The 21,616-nt window shown below is 35.0% G+C and overlaps 8 protein-coding genes and 1 pseudogene across 9 annotated transcripts, besides 1 other annotated feature; 1 reads left to right on the top strand and 8 right to left on the bottom strand.

Moving 5' to 3' along the window:
• Positions 1–2,548: 2,548 nt before the first annotated feature.
• On the bottom strand, positions 2,549–3,811 carry TVAGG3_0761520 (protein ubiquitination; the record flags this gene model as incomplete). The annotated part of the gene is made up of 1 exon (XM_001310030.1): positions 2,549–3,811. One exon carries the CDS (start codon positions 3,809–3,811, stop codon positions 2,549–2,551), a length of 1,263 nt encoding a protein of 420 aa, XP_001310031.1.
• Positions 3,812–3,969: 158 nt separating this feature from the next.
• Positions 3,970–5,175, bottom strand: TVAGG3_0761510 (glycosyl hydrolase; the record flags this gene model as incomplete). The annotated part of the gene is made up of 1 exon (XM_001310031.1): positions 3,970–5,175. The coding sequence occupies one exon, from the start codon at positions 5,173–5,175 to the stop codon at positions 3,970–3,972; it is 1,206 nt and encodes a 401-aa protein (XP_001310032.1).
• Positions 5,176–5,501: 326 nt separating this feature from the next.
• Positions 5,502–6,959, top strand: TVAGG3_0761500 (uncharacterized protein; the record flags this gene model as incomplete). Its single annotated transcript, XM_001310033.2, has 1 exon — positions 5,502–6,959. One exon carries the CDS (start codon positions 5,502–5,504, stop codon positions 6,957–6,959), a length of 1,458 nt encoding a protein of 485 aa, XP_001310034.2.
• A 407-nt stretch (positions 6,960–7,366) lies between these two features.
• On the bottom strand, positions 7,367–8,203 carry TVAGG3_0761490 (e2F-like (mammalian transcription factor) family; the record flags this gene model as incomplete). The annotated part of the gene is made up of 1 exon (XM_001310034.1): positions 7,403–8,191. One exon carries the CDS (start codon positions 8,189–8,191, stop codon positions 7,403–7,405), a length of 789 nt encoding a protein of 262 aa, XP_001310035.1.
• A 3,232-nt stretch (positions 8,204–11,435) lies between these two features.
• TVAGG3_0761480 (SLEI family protein family) lies at positions 11,436–12,143 on the bottom strand (the record flags this gene model as incomplete). The annotated part of the gene is made up of 1 exon (XM_051245642.1): positions 11,436–12,143. One exon carries the CDS (start codon positions 12,141–12,143, stop codon positions 11,436–11,438), a length of 708 nt encoding a protein of 235 aa, XP_051092229.1.
• A 1,598-nt stretch (positions 12,144–13,741) lies between these two features.
• Positions 13,742–14,116, bottom strand: TVAGG3_0761470 (uncharacterized protein; the record flags this gene model as incomplete). The annotated part of the gene is made up of 1 exon (XM_051245641.1): positions 13,742–14,116. One exon carries the CDS (start codon positions 14,114–14,116, stop codon positions 13,742–13,744), a length of 375 nt encoding a protein of 124 aa, XP_051092228.1.
• A 1,116-nt stretch (positions 14,117–15,232) lies between these two features.
• Positions 15,233–15,682, bottom strand: TVAGG3_0761460 (SLEI family protein family; the record flags this gene model as incomplete). Its single annotated transcript, XM_051245640.1, has 1 exon — positions 15,233–15,682. One exon carries the CDS (start codon positions 15,680–15,682, stop codon positions 15,233–15,235), a length of 450 nt encoding a protein of 149 aa, XP_051092227.1.
• Positions 15,683–15,704: 22 nt separating this feature from the next.
• TVAGG3_0761450 lies at positions 15,705–16,395 on the bottom strand (annotated as a pseudogene). The gene has a single exon. A coding segment is annotated over exon 1 (691 nt).
• Positions 16,396–18,303: 1,908 nt separating this feature from the next.
• TVAGG3_0761440 (SLEI family protein family) lies at positions 18,304–20,463 on the bottom strand (the record flags this gene model as incomplete). Its single annotated transcript, XM_001279295.2, has 1 exon — positions 18,304–20,463. One exon carries the CDS (start codon positions 20,461–20,463, stop codon positions 18,304–18,306), a length of 2,160 nt encoding a protein of 719 aa, XP_001279296.2.
• Positions 20,464–21,483: 1,020 nt separating this feature from the next.
• Positions 21,484–21,616: part of a mobile genetic element that runs on past the window's edge.

Below are 21,616 nucleotides of genomic sequence, written 5' to 3'. Positions count from 1 at the left end.
TTTTTCTTTTTTTCTTCTTTTTCCCTTTTCCCTTCCTTTTTTTCTAGTTTTGGAAAGGAAAAAGTAAAAAATTTAATAATTAATTTTATTATATGAAATATACTTTTTAGCTTATATTGTAAGCTGTGAGAGTTTTAAGTGATGGAAGATATAAATCAAATTTGAAATTCAACAAATCTTGTTATGATTAAGTTGAATATTGTACTCTAATTAAGAGTTTTCAGTTATGAACTCAGGTATTATATAATAAAAGTATAACTCAAGATAATAAAGAGGTTTTTAAAATGTAGATCTGAAAATCAAACTACCATGTTTGATATGATTAAGTTGAATAATGTTATTTTATTAAATGGTTCAAATCTGTGAAATCGGCAATTACAAATTAAAGGCGTAGTTCAAAAAATTAAAGAGATTTTAAAAATTTAATATCAGAATTAAACTAAAAAAAGGATTTAGTTATTTCAGTAATTATCAGAAAAGGTTAAAAAGATAGGGTAAGTAATGAGACTTGAGTGAGATGTGAGAAATCATATGTAAATAATTAGATATCTGATGAGTAAGGTAGTAATGAGAGTTAAGATCTGGTTAGTAAGGTAGTAATGAGAGTTAAGATCTGGTTAGTAAGGTAGTAATTAGAGTTAAGATCTGGTTAGTAAGGTAGTAATTAGAGTTAAGATCTGGTTAGTAAGGTAGTAATGAGAGTTAAGATCTGGTTAGTAAGGTAGTAATGAGAGTTAAGATCTGGTTAGTAAGGTAGTAATGAGAGTTAAGATCTGGTTAGTAAGGTAGTAATGAGAGTTAAGATCTGGTTAGTAAGGTAGTAATGAGAGTTAAGATCTGGTTAGTAAGGTAGTAATGAGAGTTAAGATCTGGTTAGTAAGGTAGTAATGAGAGTTAAGATCTGGTTAGTAAGGTAGTAATGAGAGTTAAGATCTGGTTAGTAAGGTAGTAATGAGAGTTAAGATCTGGTTAGTAAGGTAGTAATGAGAGTTAAGATCTGGTTAGTAAGGTAGTAATGAGAGTTAAGATCTGATGAGTAAGGTAGTAATGAGAGTTAAGATCTGGTTAGTAAGGTAGTAATGAGAGTTAAGATCTGGTTAGTAAGGTAGTAATGAGAGTTAAGATCTGGTTAGTAAGGTAGTAATGAGAGTTAAGATCTGGTTAGTAAGGTAGTAATGAGAGTTAAGATCTGGTTAGTAAGGTAGTAATGAGAGTTAAGATCTGGTTAGTAAGGTAGTAATGAGAGTTAAGATCTGGTTAGTAAGGTAGTAATGAGAGTTAAGATCTGGTTAGTAAGGTAGTAATGAGAGTTAAGATCTGGTTAGTAAGGTAGTAATGAGAGTTAAGATCTGGTTAGTAAGGTAGTAATGAGAGTTAAGATCTGATGAGTAAGGTAGTAATGAGAGTTAAGATCTGGTTAGTAAGGTAGTAATGAGAGTTAAGATCTGATGAGTAAGGTAGTAATTAGAGTTAAGATCTGGTTAGTAAGGTAGTAATGAGAGTTAAGATCTGGTTAGTAAGGTAGTAATGAGAGATCTGCGGGCAGTAATGATACATCTATGAGTACATAACTAAAACCTGAGTTCTATGAGCGAAATCTGAGAGCTAAAAGCCGAGAGATCTAAGGTAAGTAATGAGAGAAGAGAATTTGAAATTTTACAAAATACGTTTACTCATATAAAATAATTCGCATTCTTTTATAACAAATCTCAATGCCAATTAATACATAAAACAGATTTTAGCAATCAATTGCAAGATTTAGAAAGATTTTATTTATAATCTCAGCCAAATTAACAAATATTTTATTGATTTCGTAAAAAATAGCAATAAAACATAAAAATATGACATTCTATTTTTCCAAAAAAAATTCAAAAATCATTTTTTAACATGAAATTTATATTTTGTAATTTTTTTTTAAATTTTGAATTTTTTTTGGAATTTTCAACCATGTCAAAAGTCGGGATCTACAAATGTATTCTCTTTGACATAGGATAAAAACATCCTTTCTTATAATTTCATTGTAAAATAAAATTTTCTTAAATTTATTGAATCCAAACTCAACTTTGCAACATTTTATTATCATAAAAACTAAGAAACATCAGGTAAACTTCAATTTGGAGAGCTTAAAATCATATCTAAATTGAAAAATAAGGGGAAAAAAATTGTAAAAAAAAATCTCATTAGATGGGGCAAAAAGTGACTTTTTTAATGTGTTTTTGAAAAAAATCGTGCCAGCTGGCCAAAAAAGGTGTGCCAGCAGGCGTGCCAGTTTGTACAACCCTAGCTTGCAGTTTAATTAACCAATAAAAGATTTCTTTGACATCTCTATTTTTATCAATGAATAAATTAAACGAAGCTTAATATTTTGAAATCCATCATAGTTATTAATTGCAAATCGTATTTATATTATTTATAAAGCAGTGGTGATATTAGCTTTTCTTCAGATATATAAAAATCATGTAAAATGTTCTCAAAATAAAAAAATTGTATTCTTTCAAAATATTAATCTCTTTTAATGGAATTTGCAGAATAAGTGGATTAGTATTAATCATTGATAATTCATAGCATAATCCTTTTGCGCCTTAAAGAATGATACCATATTTGACTTATTAACTTTTTCTGCCACTTCTATCAACTTATTAATGTCGTCAATAATTGCTCCTTTCATTATGAGATATTCAAGAAAATCAACATCTCCATTTCTTGCTGCATAAAACAATGCATCCTTGTTTTTAAGTGATTTTATATTGACATCACAATTTTTATCAATAATTAATTTTGCAGTTTCTATTTGATTAGCTCTAATAGCTTCCATCAATGTTGTCCTTCCTTTACTATCTGTAGCATTAATATCTACATACTTTGAATCGTAAAAAAAGTTAATTGCTTTAACATTACCATAATGAGCTGCTACAATACAGCATTCCTTCTTCGTTTCCTGCATTTCTGGAAATTTATTCCATAAATAATTCAACATAATTTCATTGGAATGTCTAGCAGCATATAGACAGCATTCATAATCAACTGTCATATACCATTCATCCACAAAGTATTGCATAACTCTAAGAGAGTTATAAATTGCAGCTATGTTTACCAATTTATTTTCATTTATGTTTCCTGGAATTTTTAAATTGATAGTATATAAATATTTGATGATTTCCAAATTATCGCCTTGAATTGCTGAAATAAGAGGAATAAATCCATCCGAATTAGGTCTATTTATATCAACACCATAGCTATAAAGTAATTTAACAACGTTGAGATGTCCGAATCTGCATGCTATCATCATAGGTGTTAATTTTTCCTCTGTTTCACAATAAAAGTTTATGTCATGATGTGAATCTAAAAAATGTTGAAGGCTTGTTTCATCTCCGATTCTAACTAATAAAAGTAATTTGGAATCAATCGTTTGCTGCTTTGAATTAATAATTAAAGACGTCATTTTTTTAATTTTATCAGATGTAGGTTTCATGGATTCTTGTTCTTTGGTGTTAAACTGAGCTTTTATCGATTGAAATAGCGTGCTTAATATCGGAATTTCTAAGCTGGTTAGAATTGTTTCGAATAATTGAAAATTTTGAGTGGAATCATTATCAGGAGACAATTTCATTAAGCTAAGAAGCTTAATTTTTTCAATTTTAGTGCACCCACCAAATGCTTTAGATATAAATTTTGTAGCAAGTTGATTATTAAAATTGATCCTACTAATTGAGCTGCATAATTCATCCAATGTAAGGAAACTCATGATGTCATCCAATTCTAAGAACTCAGCAAACCTTTTTACAGTATCATCCAGACTAATTGAAAACATAACGAAAATTATATAATTTTGAATTAAAATAGTTTTTTATCTTATAAGAATTTGTTAAAACAAATAACATTATATCTTTAATATATTACAAACAAACACAAATAACCAATTTTCTATTTTCGGAGACTAAATTGATTCAAATTTTAAAATTCCAATATCTAAATGTTTTGAATTTCTTCTGCTGAGTCTTCTTGTTGGCATTTTTTGCGGAATAAAAAAATTCCGACAACTATTGCTGCAATTGCTACAACAGCGATCACTATACCAGCAATCATGCCTTTCTCCTGATTTGTAAGGCCTTTCTTTGAAGAATCATCTGGGATAGGTGAAATTGTTGGAGTTATTAGCGAACCATCAGTTTTATTTCCATTATATGTACCATTTCCATCATCTGACTTGCTTTCTTCTCTTTTTTCTATTGGAATTATTTTATTATTTTTTATCATTTCATTTTGAACATCGTTAATAAAATTAATAATCTGATCATGCGTAATATCTTCTGAATCTTCTCCCCAAAGGCATAAAATGTTATTATTAATTAAATTATTAACAAATTTTGTAATTTTTCCTTTCTGGTATTCAGGTTCGTCAAGATCATGAACGTTGTCATAGTTAGTATCATAGTAAGCGTTTTTGATCGGATTTTTTGTATTTAATAATGCCTCAAATGTATTAACATCAGAATCATGCCAATACATAATTGTAATGTCAGAGTCTAGTTGCTGTAGCAATTTGCCATTCAATGCATCGTTCCAAACAACAGTTTTGTAGTTGTTTTCTTTAGCAATTTGATTAATTTTGTTTATGTGAGAAGCAAGTTGGTTAGCATAATAAGTATTACCAGGAACTTCATCAACACCAATATTAATATAGTTTGAAACATCCTTGAAGATGGTCATACATTTTTTGTAAATTTCATAGACTCCGCTAGATGAATCTAATTTCTCTATGTCTAAAGTATTGGAATCACTAAATATATCAGTTGATTCTCCAGAAGATTGATAGCTTTTGTACCATGATCCAACATGTGAAGGAGCATCAATATCAGGAATGAGATAAAGTGATTTTGATTTGGCTAAACTTACTATTTCTGCGAGATCGGAGTCAGTCAGCCAACCGTTTCCAATTGTTTGCTTCCCAATTTTTAATGTGTCTGTAATAAAACCAAGTGAATATGATTGATCATCTGAAAGGTGTAGCATTAAATATCTGAAACACGTAATATTTATTGAATTGATAGCCTGTAAGATCTGATCTTTTGTCATTTTGCGTCTTGCAACGTCTAGCATGAATGCATTACGCGTTATGAAGCTATTGTTATACATTGCATTATGCAATTGTAAAGATTCAAGTAAGATTGACATATTTCTCTAAAAAAATCGGAAAAAAAATTGAAAGATCAAAAATTTCACATTCAACATTTTGATCGGAATTGTAACTCCTTAACTACCAAAAGGAGTCTTAGTACTAATGAACAGGGCATAAATTGAGCTCTCTAGTTAAAATAAAATGCAATTTCAAATCAAATGATAATTAGGAATTCATTGTGGTTTCACTATATGCTTTCTATTAGATTAGGACAAGAAATCCATTAAGGATTTATATATCAATCATACTCAAGCTAATATCAATTTTTTCATCATCAAATTCAATTTTTTTCCCTCCAAGTAAAAAAAAACGTTTTTTTTTCATGTTTAAAAAAATGAGTGAAGAAGAACCAGGAAAAGTTGAGCCAAAAAAGATTAGTTTTTCACTCAAAAGTGATTTGACTATAAGAGCTCTTGCTTCACTCGGAATAAAAGAAGAAGAACTTTCAATGCCAAATTTGTCTGAATTAAAAGCTCAATATAAGACTACTGAACTTGCAAATAAAGTATATCAAAGAAAAATACAAAATAGAAATGATTTGATCGATAAAATTACAGAACAAAGAAAGAATTTACAATCAGAAGGAGATGAAAAACCTTTAAAGGCAGATGGCACTATTTTAAAGGAAAAGCGTGCTTACGAATTCACAACTACTTTAATTGAACAGAAAAACGAGACAAATAATAAAACACTCAAAAGATTAGCGATAAATCAGTTACGCCACAATTATATCAAGCAAAAAACTGAAGACAAAATAGAAAAATGCAATGAGGTAACTGCAACATTCACAGAAAAGCGAGATCAAACTCTTTCCAGAGCTTATACAGCTGCTCAAACACGAACTTTCGCAACTGTCTCAAGAGAGCAAGAAAATCCAAAACTAGGAGAAGAACTAGCCGAGGATATGCAGAAACATCTTGAAATGGCCGAAACAAAGCAAAAGGAAATCAAAGATCAGTACAAAAACAGTAGAAATCAAATGGATCAATCAATTGAGAAAGGAAGAGAAAGATCTACAAATATGCTCAACACCAAAAAGGATAAAACTCAGAAGAAAATTGATAGTTACGAAAAATTTGTTCAAAATAAATCAGATCTCATCGCTCAGCAAAAACAAAAGTTTGTTGAGAGAGGTCAGACTATTTCTGATAAAGGAGCTTCAATGCGCGATCAAAATACTAAGCGCCTCGAAGAATTAGCAAATTCTAGGCGTGAATACACAGAAAAACGCATGGAACGCAGTCAAGCAGTTCTAGAAGCACAGAATACATTGAAGCAACAGAAAATTGCTAAAGAAAAGGCTCGACTCGAAAAAATGACAGATGCAGCGAATAAAATCTTTGAAGGACGGGTTCAGAAGCGTGAGGACTTCCGCAGCGAGCTTGTAAGGAGAGATGAGAAACTTACAGAGAGAATCCAACAGTCAAAGAATGATAAATTTAATGAAACATTTGAAAAGTCATTACAAAGAGATGAAAAGATACAGCAAGCAAGAAGAAATGCTGCTAGTCGACAAAACACTATCCAACAAGGCTTGCTGAAGAGTATTCTTAGAGATTCTGGTGAATTATCTGCAATTACTAAGCAAAGAGCTAAATCAGAGCTCGAACTAAAGAAAGCAGAAAAGAACTTTGGTAATAAACGCCGCGAACTTGAATCTGCCCTACGTGATGCAGAAGGAAAGCCCGAAGAAGATCAAATTAAGATTTTAATGAAAGTTCTTGCAATATCAAAGGAAGAAGCGCAAGAAATAGTTACGACTGCAAAACAGCCATATTAAAATGTTGTTCTTTTATTGTATTAATTTTGATTTTGAATTTTTCACAATAGATTATAATTTTATTGCATACAAAGATTAGAAAACAAGTTGTGAAGTATGCTGATAAATCATTATTGGCATTTAATTGATGTTTACCAAAACAAATCCTTAAGAATTCATATTAGATTGAATTTGTCATGTAGTATGGCTAATATTCATTAAGATATTAATATTTTTTCAAGAGTAAAAGCTTTAAATCATTTTTGTTATACACAGTCAAATATTATCATGACTGAAATCGAGTACATCACTTGCGGAATCTCATAATTAGTTGCAGTCTATTGAAATTATGCGTTTATGTCTGCATAACAAAAAAACAAAATTCATCAAATTTTGAAACAATAAATAAAATAAATTGAGTTGATAGAAAATTTATATTTTATGGATAGATATTACAATATATATTAGTATAATTCGATCATCTTCACTGGCGAAAGAGGATCGGGTGATAATTCCTGATCTTGGTCTTGTTCAACCTCATGGGTAAAACCATTGGCGACAGAGATATGAGAAGCTTTCATCTTCTGTATTAATAACTCCTTTCGAGTTGCCTTAATACCGTCAAGATAATTGTTGTCAATAGTGGCAAGCTGAGAAGCAATAGAGTCGATTGGAAAGACATATCTAGCTTTCATATCAGCAAATGCAGTAGATATGATTGTTTCTGTATCAATTGCTAATTTGTAAGAGCCAATATGGGAGGCATGAGTAATTACTCCGATTTGTTCTAAGAAGAAGGCTGCCAAGTACAATCTCCTTAACAATCTGTTCATCTTGGAGCGTTTCTGCGTCATGATTAAGCAGATTTGTTTAAGAGTCATTTCCTCAGTACCAAAGAACAAATAAACAAGAATGATTGCCAATGTTAATTGACCTATTGGAGGTGATTCTGGCATCTTGAAAATATCCCACATATCCCTTGATATGACGAGAGATTCAACTCGTTCATATTCTTGTTGGATAGTTCTGAGCATATTTTCATCGCCATTCCATAAGTACAATTTATGCATTGTTTTGGTGCATAATCCGACCGCACAAAGAACATTAAATAAATCATATAACCTTCGCTTCTCGCAGTTTTCAGATTCCACTATTTTATTGACGCTAATTGGTTCATGAGGATTATCCTTGCATTCTTTGATGATTTTTTTTACTGTTGTGGCGAAGTTCGTCTCCTTGGGCGTAAAATTCATTCTTTTAAATTTAAGAAAACTCTCTCAAAATTAGGACGAACAATAATTCTCAAAGTTATCGCAATTCAATTGGAACCAAAACGATTCTCAATTTTAATCATGTGACCATATATTCTATATTAGAATAATAATAAGATATAGATCATTACGCAAAAATTTGTTAACTTTACAATTAGTTTTTTTGAAAACAATTTGTTTTGACAAAAATCCATAAATATAAAAAAATAATAAGGTAGTAATATATTGATTGTTTTCAAAGTTGTCAAATCAATCATTTCTATGAGTTCTCCGAACATCGTAAAAATACGTTTTGAACGCCCATCATAAGTCTATAAGAATCCTGAATATTTGGAGAAGTTAATTCCATTAACTTCTCATAATTTCATACAATTGTCGCAAATTTTTCATGGGATCTTAAATTAGGATTGAATAATTATCAAAGAAGAATGTAGATTTATTAGTAAATGCGTGTTCGCAAAATTGAAAATAATTTGAAAAGAAACATTTATGCTACCAAATGATTTCTCTCTGCTAATATCAATGTACACACTGAGGAAGTAACAGTATACGAGTTAAAATTCTGAAATGAGCTAATTTATAAGAAACAAAATGAAATATTTTAAAATTTTCAAAAGCTGGATCATATTAATTTTCATCTATCATGAAGCCTAAATATAAGTTGAGGCTGACAAATAATAAAAATTTGTCACCTTGAATTTCATGATTTCGTGGTCGGTTTCAAAACATATCCAGAGCAGTCTAAATTATATAAACATTAATTACAATTTTGGATTTATCTCAATTCCGAAAATGAATAATAAAATATAGAATGTTTAGGTTTGCTTACACTAAATATATATAGAAATATGATAATTACAAAGAAAACCTAAGTCCCCCCTTGATGTAAAGAAAAATAATTTCAAATAATCAATAATATATCAGATTTATTAATGGCGTACTCATGGTGATGATATAAACAATACAGATTAAATTTGTATCCTTAGTGACTCAGTATTATGTTCATGAACTAACTTCGTTTTTTGGATATACGTAACATATTAAATTATAAAATTCAACTGGGAATGCAATTTTATATCTTCTGATTAGAAATTGAGCACTTTTGCTCATAAAATGTATTTCAAACAATTTTTGGAAAATGGGGAGAAGCTTCCTAAACTTTTTAATCCCATAAATATGGTCATTATCTGGAATAAAGAGTTAAGCGTCATATGTCACTTTTTGTACTAAGGAAACATCGACTTTATGCGTTATGACTTTTCGATGAGGAAACAAGTGTTCACGTATTATAAACTTCCTTATTCCAATAAACCGACCCTAAACATAATTAATTTTAAGCATTATAATGGTCTCTTTTCTATGATAACCAAATCAATTTGGTTATCATAGAAAAGCACCAAAAACTGGAATAGGAATAGCCGCGTTAAAACAGGAATAGGCAATATGGAAACAAGGGTAGACTCAAACTCATACTCAAGGCAAGACTGATACAAGAATTACAACAAAATTTTAACAAATCTATTATTTATCTCAATTTAATGGCAGGTTTTAGTACCCGAGAGTTTGCATTCTACTTTTTGCTCTTATTTTACAAAAATATTCTAAAAATTTGTAACTTCTTTTATAATATAATACTTTTTTTCAATTTTACTTTCCAAACGTTAATGTTCTTGTTACGGCTATATCTTTGTACGGGGAAATAAAGAAATTTTATTATGCTATTATATTTTTTTTTTAAATCAATATCTAATCAATAGTATTTAGATTTTTTATTAAAAAAGCAAATAAAGATACGATCGAGCAATAGTTTATTTTAAATCTCAATATTATAAAATAAATGTTCAAATTTTTAAGTAATAATACTAAATACTTAAATAAGTAAAAGCACACAAGAAAATATTCACTAACTTAAGAAAAAATCATATATTTAGAGAATTATCCTTATAATAAGATTAAAAAAAATTAAACTGTTTTCAATCATCATCATCACCAGCTCCATAGAACTTGTGTTTGCGATAGATGACACATTTTGCAAGCCATTTGACACCACCAAGATATGACCACAAATCGCTGCCAACATCTCCACCTTGAAGACCTTTGATCAAACCATCAGGAACATTGTAAGTAATTTCATCGTCGAGCTGAACAAAACTCTTCCTTTGTTGACGAAGGCAACGAAATGACCTTGATGATAAGCAATAATGGAATGTATCTTAAATACATAAGTTCCATCATTGAGTTGAGTTTTGTAGTTCTTCTTGATCTCAAATTTGTCAAAGAAGACATTTGGATCAGACAAATTCCTCTGAACGTCGACCAGAGGAATGTTGAGATTTCATTGATATGAGAATCATCTGTGCACATCTGTTTAATTCCTTGATCAATACCTGCTGCACCAAGAGGAATGTGAAGCGAAACCGAATAGAAGCTTTCATCAGGAGTCTCAGTTTGATATTGGAATGTAACGGCAATATCTGGTTTGTTTTGCTGATTCCGTAACATCATGTACAATCTTTTGAAATGTGTCATCGGCATCTTGCTGCTGGAAGTATTGCTTGCCGATGTTTGTGATGAATTGTGAGCATGAAATTGTGTATTCTTGTGGCGGTAGTGCAACATCTGATCATAAATTTCGGCAAGTGCTTTCACTGGCGTATATTCGACCATCTCAAATGCTCCATTACATCTTTTCTGAAAGTATTTACGTAGAACAAAACTTGCAAAACGGCTTTGACATGGCAGGTAGCTCCCTCATTATGTAATCCTGGAATTGACATTTTTGTTTCGATGTTGTAGATTGCATTTTGTGTTCTTTTAACAACTATCTTATCAATCTTTTCATATCCAGCTAGTGGAGATGGAATCTTCATTGGAGTTTCTGGAGTTTGGAGATAAAGATCTTTTGGAACACATCTTGGCTTTGGCATTGTGAATTCAAGAGAGGAAGTACTTGAAAAGAGAGGAAGCTTGACAAAGAGAGAAGTTTGGAAGAAGAGAGAGAGTACTTTGAAGAAAAGAGAGGAATATGGCAAGAAAAATCTTGAATCAAGAGAGGAAAGTACTTTTGAAAGAAGAAGGAGTACTTTGAAGAAGAGAGGAGCACCTTGATCAAGAGAAGGAAGTACTTTTGAAAGAGAGGAGCAGATATGAGAGATACTTTGAAGAAGAGAGGAACATCCTTGATCAAAGAGAGGAAGTACTTTGAAGAAGAGAGGAAGCACCTTGATCAAGAGAGGAATACATTTGAAGAAGAGAGGAAAGTACTTTTGAAAGAAGAGAGGAAGCATCTTGATGAAGAGAGGAAGTACTTTGAAGAAGAGAGGAAGCATCTTGATGAAGAGAGGAAGTACTTTGAAGAGAGAGGAAGCATCTTGATCAAGAGAGGAAGCATCTTGATCAAGAGAGGAAGCATCTTGATGAAGAGAGGAAGCATCTTGATGAAGAGAGGAAGTACTTTGAAGAAGAGAGGAAGCACCTTGATCAAGAGAGGAAGTACTTTGAAGAAGAGAGGAAGCACCTTGATCAAGAGAGGAAGTACTTTGAAGAAGAGAGGAAGTACTTTGAAGAAGAGAGGAAGCATCTTGATCAAGAGAGAAGTACTTTGAAGAAGAGAGAAGTACTTTGAAGAAGAGAGGAAGCACCTGATCAAGAGAGGAAGTACTTTGAAGAAGAGAGGAAGTACTTTGAAGAAGAGAGGAAGCATCTTGATCAAGAGAGGAAGTACTTTGAAGAAGAGAGGAAGCACCTTGATAAAGAGAGGAAGTACTTTGAAGAAGAGAGGAAGTACTTTGAAGAAGAGAGGAAGCATCTGATGAAGAGAAGGAAGTCTTTGAAGAAGAGAGGAAGCATCTTGATGCAAGAGAGGAAGTACTTTGAAAGAAGAGAGGAAGCATTGATGAAGAGAGGAAGTACTTTGAAGAAGAGAGGAAAGCATTCTTGATCAAGAGAGGAAGATCTTGATCAAGAGAGGAAGCATCTTGATGAAGAAGAGGAAAGCATCTTGATGAAGAGAGGAAGCATCTTGATGAAGAGAGGAAGCACTTTGATCAAGAGAGGAAGTACTTTGAAGAAGAGAGGAAGCACTTGATCAAGAGAGGAAGTACTTTGAAGAAGAGAGGAAGTACTTTGGAAGAAGAGAGGAAGCATCTTGATAAGAGAGGAAGTACTTTGAAGAAGAGAGGAATACTTGAAGAAGAGAGGAGAGCTTGATCAAAGGCAGGAGATACTTTAAGAAGAGAAGGAAGCACCTTGATAAGAGAGGAAGTACTTTTGAAAGAAGAGAGGAAGTATTTGAAGAAGAGAAGGAAGCATCTTGATCAAATAGAGGAAGTACTTTGAGAAGAGAGGAAGCACTTGATCAAGAGAGGAAGTACTTGAAAGAAGAGAGGAAGTACTTTGAAGAAGAGAGGAAGCATCTTGATGAAGAGAGGAAGTACTATTGAAGAAGAGAGGAAGCATCTTGATGAAGAGAGGAAGTACTTTGAAGAAGAGAGGAAGCACTTGATCAAGAGAGGAAGCATCTCTTGATGAAGAGAGGAGTAATTTGTTGGAAGAGAGGAAAGCATCTTGATGAAGAGAGGAGTATTGAAGAAGAGAGGAAGCATCTTGATCAAGAGAGGAAGTACTTTGTTGAGAGAGAAATTTGAGAAGAGAGGAAGCACTTGATCAAAGAGGAAGTACTTGAGAAGAGAGGAAGCATCTTGATCAAGAGAGGAAGTACTTTGAAGAAGAGAGGAAGCACCTTGATCAAGAGAGGAAGCATCTTGATGAAGAGAGGAAGTACTTTGAAGAAGAAGAGGAAGCATCTTGATCAAGAGAGGAAGTACTTTGAAGAAGAGAGGAAGCACTTGAAAGAGAGGACACTGTTTGAAGAGAGGAAGCATCTTGATCGAAGAGAGGAAGTACTTTGAAGAAGAGAGGAAGCATCTTGATGAAGAGAGGAAGTACTTTGAAGAAGAGAGGAAGCATCTTGATGAAGAGAGGAAGCATCTTGATGAAGAGAGGAAGCATCTTGATGAGAGAGGAAGATGGAAAGAGAGGAAGCATCTTGATGAAGAGAGGAAGTACTTTGAAGAAGAGAGGAAGCATCTTGATGAAGAGGAGAAGTACTTTTGAAGAAGAGAGGAAGCATCTTGATGAAGAGAGGAAGCATCTTGATCAAGAGAGGAAGCATCTTGATGAAGAGAGGAAGTACTTTGTTGAAGAGAGGAAGCATCTTGATGAAGAGAGGAAGCACCTTGATCAAGAGAGGAAGTACTTTGAAGAAGAGAGGAAGTACTTTGAAGAAGAGAGGAATCACTTTGTTGAAGAGAGGAAGTATTTTGAAGAAGAGAGGAATCACTTTGTTGAAGAGAGGAAGTACTTTGAAGAAGAGAGGAAGCATCTTGATCAAGAGAGGAAGTACTTTGAAGAAGAGAGGAAGCACCTTGATCAAGAGAGGAACATCTTGATGAAGAGAGGAGTACTTTGAAGAGAGAGGAATCACTTTGTTGAAGAGAGGAAGTACTTTGAAGAAGAGAGGAAGCATCTTGATCAAGAGAGGAAGTACTTTGAAGAAGAGAGGAAGCACTTGATCAAAGAGGAAGTTACTTTGAAGAACAAGGAAGCACCTTGATCAAGAGAGGAAGCATCTTGATGAAGAGAGAAAGTAACTTTGAAGAAGAGAGGAAGCATCTTGATCAAGAGAGGAAGTACTTTGGAAGAAGAGAGGAAGTCTTGAAGAAGAGGAGGAACACTCTTGTATGAAGAGAGGAGCATCTGATAGGAGAGTACTTTGAAGAAGAGAGGAAGCATCTTGATGAAGGAGGAAGCATCTTGATGAAGAGAGGAGCTCCAGGGTACGAGAATTAATGAAGGAGGAAGCACCTTGATCAAGAGAGGAAGCATCTTGATCAAGAGAGGAAGCATCTTTGATTGAAGAGAGGAAGTACTTTAGAAAGAAGAGAGGAAGTACTTTGAAGAAGAGAGGAAGCACTTGATCAGAGAGAAGTACTTTGTTGAAGAGAGGTAAGTACTTGAAGAAGAGAGGAAGCATCTTGATCAAGAGAGGAAGTTACTTTGAAGAAGAGAGGAGCACCTTGATAAGAGAGGAAGCATCTTGATGGAAGAGAGGAAGCTACTTTGAAGAAGAGAGGAATCACTTTGTTGAAGAAGAGGAAGTACTTTGAAGAGAGAGAGAAAGCATCTTGATGAAGAGAGGAAGTACTTTGAAGAAGAGAGGAAGCATCTTGATCAAGAGAGGAAGTACTTGGAAGAAGAGAGGAAGCACTTGATGAAGAGAGGAAGTACTTTGAAAGAAGAGAGGAAGCATCTTGATGATGAAGGAGAGGAAGCATCTTGAATGAAAAGAGAAGGAAGCATCTTGATGAAGAGAGGAAGTACTTTGTGAAGGAGGAAGCATCTTGATGAAGAGAGGAAGCACCTTGATCAAGAGAGGAAGCATCTTGAATGAAGCAGAGGAAGTACTTGAAGAAGAGAGGAAGCACCCTTGATCAAGAAGAGGAAGCTATCTTTGATCAAGAGAGGAAGCATCTTGATGAGAAGAGGAAGTATCTTGATGAAGAGAGGAAGTACTTTTGAAGAAGAGAGGAAGCACCTTGAATCAAGAGAGGAAGTACTTTGAAGAAGAAGAGGAAGCACTCTGATCAAGAAGGAAGTACTTTGAAGAAGAGAGGAAGTACTTGAAGAAGAGAGGAAGCATCTTGATCAAAGAGAGGAAGTACTTTGAGAAGAGAAGGAAGTACTTTGAAGAAGAGAGGAAGCACCTTGGATCAAGAGAGGAAGTACTTTGAAGAAGAGAGGAAAGTAACTTTGAAGAAGAGAGGAAGCATCTTGATCAGAGAGGAAGTACTTTGAAGAAGAGAGGTAAGCACCTTGATCAAGAGAGGAAGTACTTTGAAAAGAAGGAAGTACTTTGGAAGAAGAGAGGAAGCATTCTTGATGAAGAGAGAAAGTACTTGAAGAAGCAGAGGAAGCATTGAATGAAGAGAGGAAGTACTTTGAAGAAGAAGGAAGCATACTTGATCAAGATAGAGAGTACTTGAAAGAAGAGAGGAACGCATCCTTGATGAAGAGGGAAGCACCTTTGATCAAGAGAGGAAGCATTCTTGGAAGAAGAGAGGAAGCATCTTGAATCAAGAGAGGAAGTACTTTGAAGAAGAGAGGAAGCATCTTGATGAAGAGAGGACGTACTTTGAAGAAGAGAAGCATTGAGAAAGATGAGTGAAGAGCAGGAGCAATCTTGATGAAAGAGGAAGCATCTTGATGAAGAGAGGAAGTACTTTGTTGTAAGAGAGGAAGCATCTTGATGAAGAGAGGAAGCACCTTGATCAAGAGAGGAAGGCCATCTTGATGAAGAGAGGAAGTAACTTTGAAGAAGAGGAAGCCATCTTGATGAATGAGAGGAAGTACTTTGAAGAAGAGAGGAAGCATCTTGATCAAGAGAGGAAGTACTTTGAAGAAGAGAGGAAGCATCTTGTATCAAGAGAGGAAGTATTTTGAAGAAGAGAGAATCACTTTGTTGAAGAGAGGAAGTATTTGAAGAAGAGAGGAAGCATCTTGATGAGAGAGAAGTACTTTGAAGAAGAGAGGAAGCATCTTGATGAAGAGAGGAAGCATCTTGATGAAGAGAGAAGCATCTTGATGAAGAGAGGAGCACCTTGATCAAGAGAGGAAGTACTTTGAAGAAGAGAGGAAGTATTTTGAAGAAGAGAGGAATCACTTTGTTGAAGAGAGGAAGTATTTTGAAGAAGAGAGGAATCACTTTGTTGAAGAGAGGAAGTACTTTGAAGAAGAGAGGAAGCATCTTGATGAAGAGAGGAAGTACTTTGAAGAAGAGAGGAAGCACCTTGATCAAGAGAGGAAGCATCTTGAAGAAGAGAGGAAGCATCTTGATCAAGAGAGGAAGTACTTTGAAGAAGAGAGGAAGTACTTTGAAGAAGAGAGGAAGCATCTTGAATGAAGAGAGGAATACTTTGAAGAAGAGAGGAAGCATCTTGATCAAGAGAGGAAGTTACTTTGAAAGAAGAGAGGAAGCACTTGATCAGAGAGGGAAGCATCTTGAATGAAGAGAGGAAGTACTTTTGAAAGAGAGGAAGCATCTTGATCCAGAGAGGAAGTACTTTGAAGAAGAGAGGAAGTATTTTGAAGAAGAAGAGGAAATCACTTTGGTTGAAGAGAGGAAGCATCTTGATGAAGAGAGGGAAGTACTTTTGAACGAAGAGAGGAAGATCTGATGAAGAGAGGAAGCATCTTGATGAAGAGAGAAGCTCCAGGGTGAAGAGGAATTGATGAAGAGAGGAAGCACCTTGATCAGAGAGGAATGCAATCTTGATCAAGAGAGGAGCATCTTGAGAAGAGAAGGAAGTACATTTGAAGAAGAGTAAGGAAGTACTTTGAAGAAGAGAGGAAGCATCTTGATGAAGAGAGGAAGCATCTTGATGAAGAGGGAAGCATCTTGATGAGAGAGGTCATCTTGATGAAGAGAGGAAGTACTTTGTTTGAAGAGAGGAAGCATCTTGATGAAGAGAGGAAGCACCTTTGGATCAAGAGAGGAAGTATTTCTTTGAAGAAGAGAGGAAGCACCTTGATCAGAGAGGAAGTATTTTGAAGAAGAGAGGAATACTTTGTTTGAAGAGAGGAAGTACTTTGAAGAAGAGAGGAAGCATCTTGATGAAGAGAGGAAGTACTTTGAAGAAGAGAGGAAGCACCTTTATCAGAGAGGAAGCATCTTGATAGAGAGGAAGTACTTTGAAGAAAGAGGAAGCATCTGATGAAGAGAGGAGTACTTTGAAGAAGAGAGGAAGCACCTTGATCAAAGAGAGGAAGTACTTTGAAGAAGAGAGGAAGCACCTTGATCAAGAGAGGAAGTACTTTGAGAAGAGCAGGAAGTACTTTGAAGAAGAGAGGAAGCATCTTGATCAAGAGAGGAAGTACTTTGAAGAAGAGAGGAAGTATTTGAAGAGAGAGGAAGCATCTTGATCAAGAAGAGGAAGTACTTTGAAGAAGAGAGGAAGTACTTTGAAGAAGAGAGGAAGCACTTGATCAAGAGAGGAAGTACTTTGAAAGAAGAGAGGAAGTACTTTGAAGAAGAGAGGAAGCATCTTGATCAAGAGAGGAAAGTACTTTGAAGAAAGAGAGGAAGCACCTTGATCAAGAGAGGAAGTACTTTGAAGAAGAGAGGAAGTATTTGAAGAAGAGAGGAAGCATCTTGATGAAGAGAGGCAAGTACTATGAAGAAGAGAGGAAGCATCTTGATGAAGAGAGGAAGTACTTTGGAAGAAGAGAGGAAGCATCTTGATCAGAAGGAAGTACTTTGAAGAAGAGAGGAAGCTCTTATGAAGAGAGGGAAGCACCTTGATCAAAGAGAGGAAGCATCTTGATGAAGAGAGGAAGTTTTTGAAGAGAGGGATACTTTGAAGAAGAGAGGAAGACTTGATCAAGAGAGTACTTTGAAAAGAGAGGAAGTACTTTGAAGAAGAGAGGAAGCATCTTGATCAGAGAGAAAGTACTTTGAAGAGAGAGGAATACTTTGAAGAAGAGAGAAGCACCTTGATCAAGAGAGGAAGTACTTTGAAGAAAGAGGAAGACTTTGAAGAAGAAGGAAGCATCTTGATCAAGAGAGGAAGTACTTTGAGAAGAGAGGAAGCACCTTGATCAAGAGAGGAAGTACTTTGAAGAAGAGAGGAAGTACTTTGAAGAAGAGAGGAAGCATCTTGATGAAGAGAGGAAGTACTTTGAAGAAGAGAGGAAGCATCTTGACTGAAGAGAGGAAGTACTTTGAGAAGAGAGGAAGCATCTTGATGAGAGAGGAAGTACTTTGAAGAAGAGAGGAAGCACCTTGATCAAGAGAGGAAGCATCTTGATCAAGAGAGGAAGCATCTTGATGAAGAGAGGAAGCATCTTGATGAAGAGAGGAAGCATCTTGATGAAGAGAGGAAGTACTTTGAAGAAGAGAGGAAGCACCTTGATCAAGAGAGGAAGTTCTTTGAAGAAGAGAGGAAGTACTTTGAAGAAGAGAGGAAGCATCTTGATCAAGAGAGGAAGTACTTTGAAGAAGAGAGGAAGTACTTTGAAGAAGAGAGGAAGCATCTTGATCAAGAGAGGAAGTACTTGAAGAAGAGAGGAAGTACTTTGAAGAAGAGAGGAAGCACCTTGATCAAGAGAGGAAGTACTTTGAAGAAGAGAGGAAGTACTTTGAAGAAGAGAGGAAGCATCTTGATCAAGAGAGGAAGTACTTTGAAGAAGAGAGGAAGCACCTTGATCAAGAGAGGAAGTACTTTGAAGAAGAGAGGAAGTACTTTGAAGAAGAGAGGAAGCATCTTGATGAAGAGAGGAAGTACTATGAAGAAGAGAGGAAGCATCTTGATCAAGAGAGGAAGTACTTTGAAGAAGAGAGGAAGCATCTTGATGAAGAGAGGAAGTACTTTGAAGAAGAGAGGAAGCATCTTGATCAAGAGAGGAAGTACTTTGAAGAAGAGAGGAAGCATCTTGATCAAGAGAGGAAGCATCTTGATGAAGAGAGGAAGTACTTTGAAGAAGAGAGGAATCACTTTGTTGAAGAGAGGAAGTACTTTGAAGAAGAGAGGAAGCATCTTGATCAAGAGAGGAAGTACTTTGAAGAAGAGAGGAAGCACCTTGATCAAGAGAGGAAGCATCTTGATGAAGAGAGGAAGTACTTTGAAGAAGAGAGGAAGCATCTTGATCAAGAGAGGAAGCATCTTGATGAAGAGAGGAAGTACTTTGAAGAAGAGAGGAAGCATCTTGATGAAGAGAGGAAGTACTTTGAAGAAGAGAGGAAGCATCTTGATGAAGAGAGGAAGCATCTTGATCAAGAGAGGAAGCATCTTGATGAAGAGAGGAAGTACTTTGTTGAAGAGAGGAAGCATCTTGATGAAGAGAGGAAGCACCTTGATCAAGAGAGGAAGCATCTTGATGAAGAGAGGAAGTACTTTGAAGAAGAGAGGAAGCATCTTGATGAAGAGAGGAAGTACTTTGAAGAAGAGAGGAAGCATCTTGATCAAGAGAGGAAGTACTTTGAAGAAGAGAGGAATCACTTTGTTGAAGAGAGGAAGTATTTTGAAGAAGAGAGGAATCACTTTGTTGAAGAGAGGAAGTACTTTGAAGAAGAGAGGAAGCATCTTGATCAAGAGAGGAAGTACTTTGAAGAAGAGAGGAAGCACCTTGATCAAGAGAGGAAGCATCTTGATGAAGAGAGGAAGTACTTTGAAGAAGAGAGGAATCACTTTGTTGAAGAGAGGAAGTACTTTGAAGAAGAGAGGAAGCATCTTGATCAAGAGAGGAAGTACTTTGAAGAAGAGAGGAAGCACCTTGATCAAGAGAGGAAGCATCTTGATGAAGAGAGGAAGTACTTTGAAGAAGAGAGGAAGCATCTTGATGAAGAGAGGAAGTACTTTGAAGAAGAGAGGAAGCATCTTGATCAAGAGAGGAAGCATCTTGATGAAGAGAGGAAGTACTTTGAAGAAGAGAGGAAGCATCTTGATGAAGAGAGGAAGTACTTTGAAGAAGAGAGGAAGCACCTTGATCAAGAGAGGAAGCATCTTGATGAAGAGAGGAAGTACTTTGAAGAAGAGAGGAAGCATCTTGATCAAGAGAGGAAGCATCTTGATGAAGAGAGGAAGTACTTTGAAGAAGAGAGGAAGCATCTTGATGAAGAGAGGAAGCACCTTGATCAAGAGAGGAAGCATCTTGATGAAGAGAGGAAGTACTTTGAAGAAGAGAGGAAGTACTTTGAAGAAGAGAGGAAGCATCTTGATCAAGAGAGGAAGTACTTTGAAGAAGAGAGGAAGCATCTTGATCAAGAGAGGAAGCATCTTGATGAAGAGAGGAAGTACTTTGTTGAAGAGAGGAAGCATCTTGATGAAGAGAGGAAGCACCTTGATCAAGAGAGGAAGTACTTTGAAGAAGAGAGGAAGCACCTTGATCAAGAGAGGAAGTATTTTGAAGAAGAGAGGAATCACTTTGTTGAAGAGAGGAAGTACTTTGAAGAAGAGAGGAAGCATCTTGATCAAGAGAGGAAGTACTTTGAAGAAGAGAGGAAGCACCTTGATCAAGAGAGGAAGCATCTTGATGAAGAGAGGAAGTACTTTGAAGAAGAGAGGAAGCATCTTGATGAAGAGAGGAAGTACTTTGAAGAAGAGAGGAAGCATCTTGATCAAGAGAGGAAGTACTTTGAAGAAGAGAGGAAGCATCTTGATCAAGAGAGGAAGCACCTTGATGAAGAGAGGAAGCTGCATGATGGATGCATGATGGAGTGAGGAAGCATCTTGATGAAGAGAGGAAGCGTAAGAAGTTAGTATACATATCTTCAGTACGGTGGCACTGCGCGCCATCTTACCGAAGATATGTCAATCTGACACTTTACAAAACCACTAACGTATATTTTACATCGCATATGCAATATTTCTAATAACCTTAAACTATTTCTGCCACGTAAAGTATTTATCACATAAACCACCTCATCTCACCTCTCTGTACGTTATATATTGTGCGCAGGTCATTGCCCATGGCAACTCCCCGCGACACAATGCACGTGCATGAAAAAATAAACGTTCTCACTAACGTTCTCACTAACGTTCCCACTAATGTTCTCATTTACAAAAGTATTGCAACTCTTTCCATTGCTGTGCTTCGCATAATAGTTCATATTCTTCAGTATCACTACTGTCGCTCCAATCGTCTGAGTCAAAGTCCTGTCATAATTAATGTTTATAAGTTTTGACAAATGTAATGAAACACCGTTACCGTTTGTATCTACTGCTTGTATATATCTTCCATTATGTTTGCTATCATAATGCTTAAACTAACTTTACCCTTTCTCCCTCGTATCTGATAGAATGTATTCTCACGCGGAACGAAGAAAACAAATTCTTGAACTCATGACCGTTGTAGTTTTTTATCTCAATAGTTTTCGTCATTACATCCAAATAAAAATTTTCAGTAAAAATAAAACTAATGAAATTATTTTATTCCTCACTGTCGTCTGCTTTCTCCAACTCTTCTAACTTCTTCTTAAGTTCAGCAATGTTGTCCTCATGAAGTTTAATCTTTCTCAAATTCCTTCTCTATCTAATGGTGCTTTATCTTTCTAAACTGAACTCTACATCCTTCATAGTATGAACGTAAAAACCTTCTGGAACCGCTCCTGATTTAATGTATTCTACCAAAAACTTTTGTTTCATTGCTTCAGTGACTTTAGTCGTCATTTCAATCAAATAAAAATTTTAATATTAAATAAAAATAACGTTATTTTTTCAGTAAGGAAACGCAGGAGTTTTACGATTTATTTGAGGAGTAGGTTCTGGTTTAAATGTTGGAGTCGGTTTAGGAGTTGACTTTTGAACAGGATTTTGTACTTCCATAGGTTCAGGAGTCATTGAAGGTTTTGCT

The sequence above is a fragment of the Trichomonas vaginalis genome, chromosome III, assembly GCF_026262505.1.
Source record: "Trichomonas vaginalis G3 chromosome III, whole genome shotgun sequence".
In the NCBI taxonomy this organism is placed as follows: Eukaryota; Parabasalia; order Trichomonadida; family Trichomonadidae; genus Trichomonas; species Trichomonas vaginalis.
The sequence above is the reverse complement of the archived record's forward strand: the minus strand, read 5'-3'. Positions and strand labels throughout refer to the sequence as shown.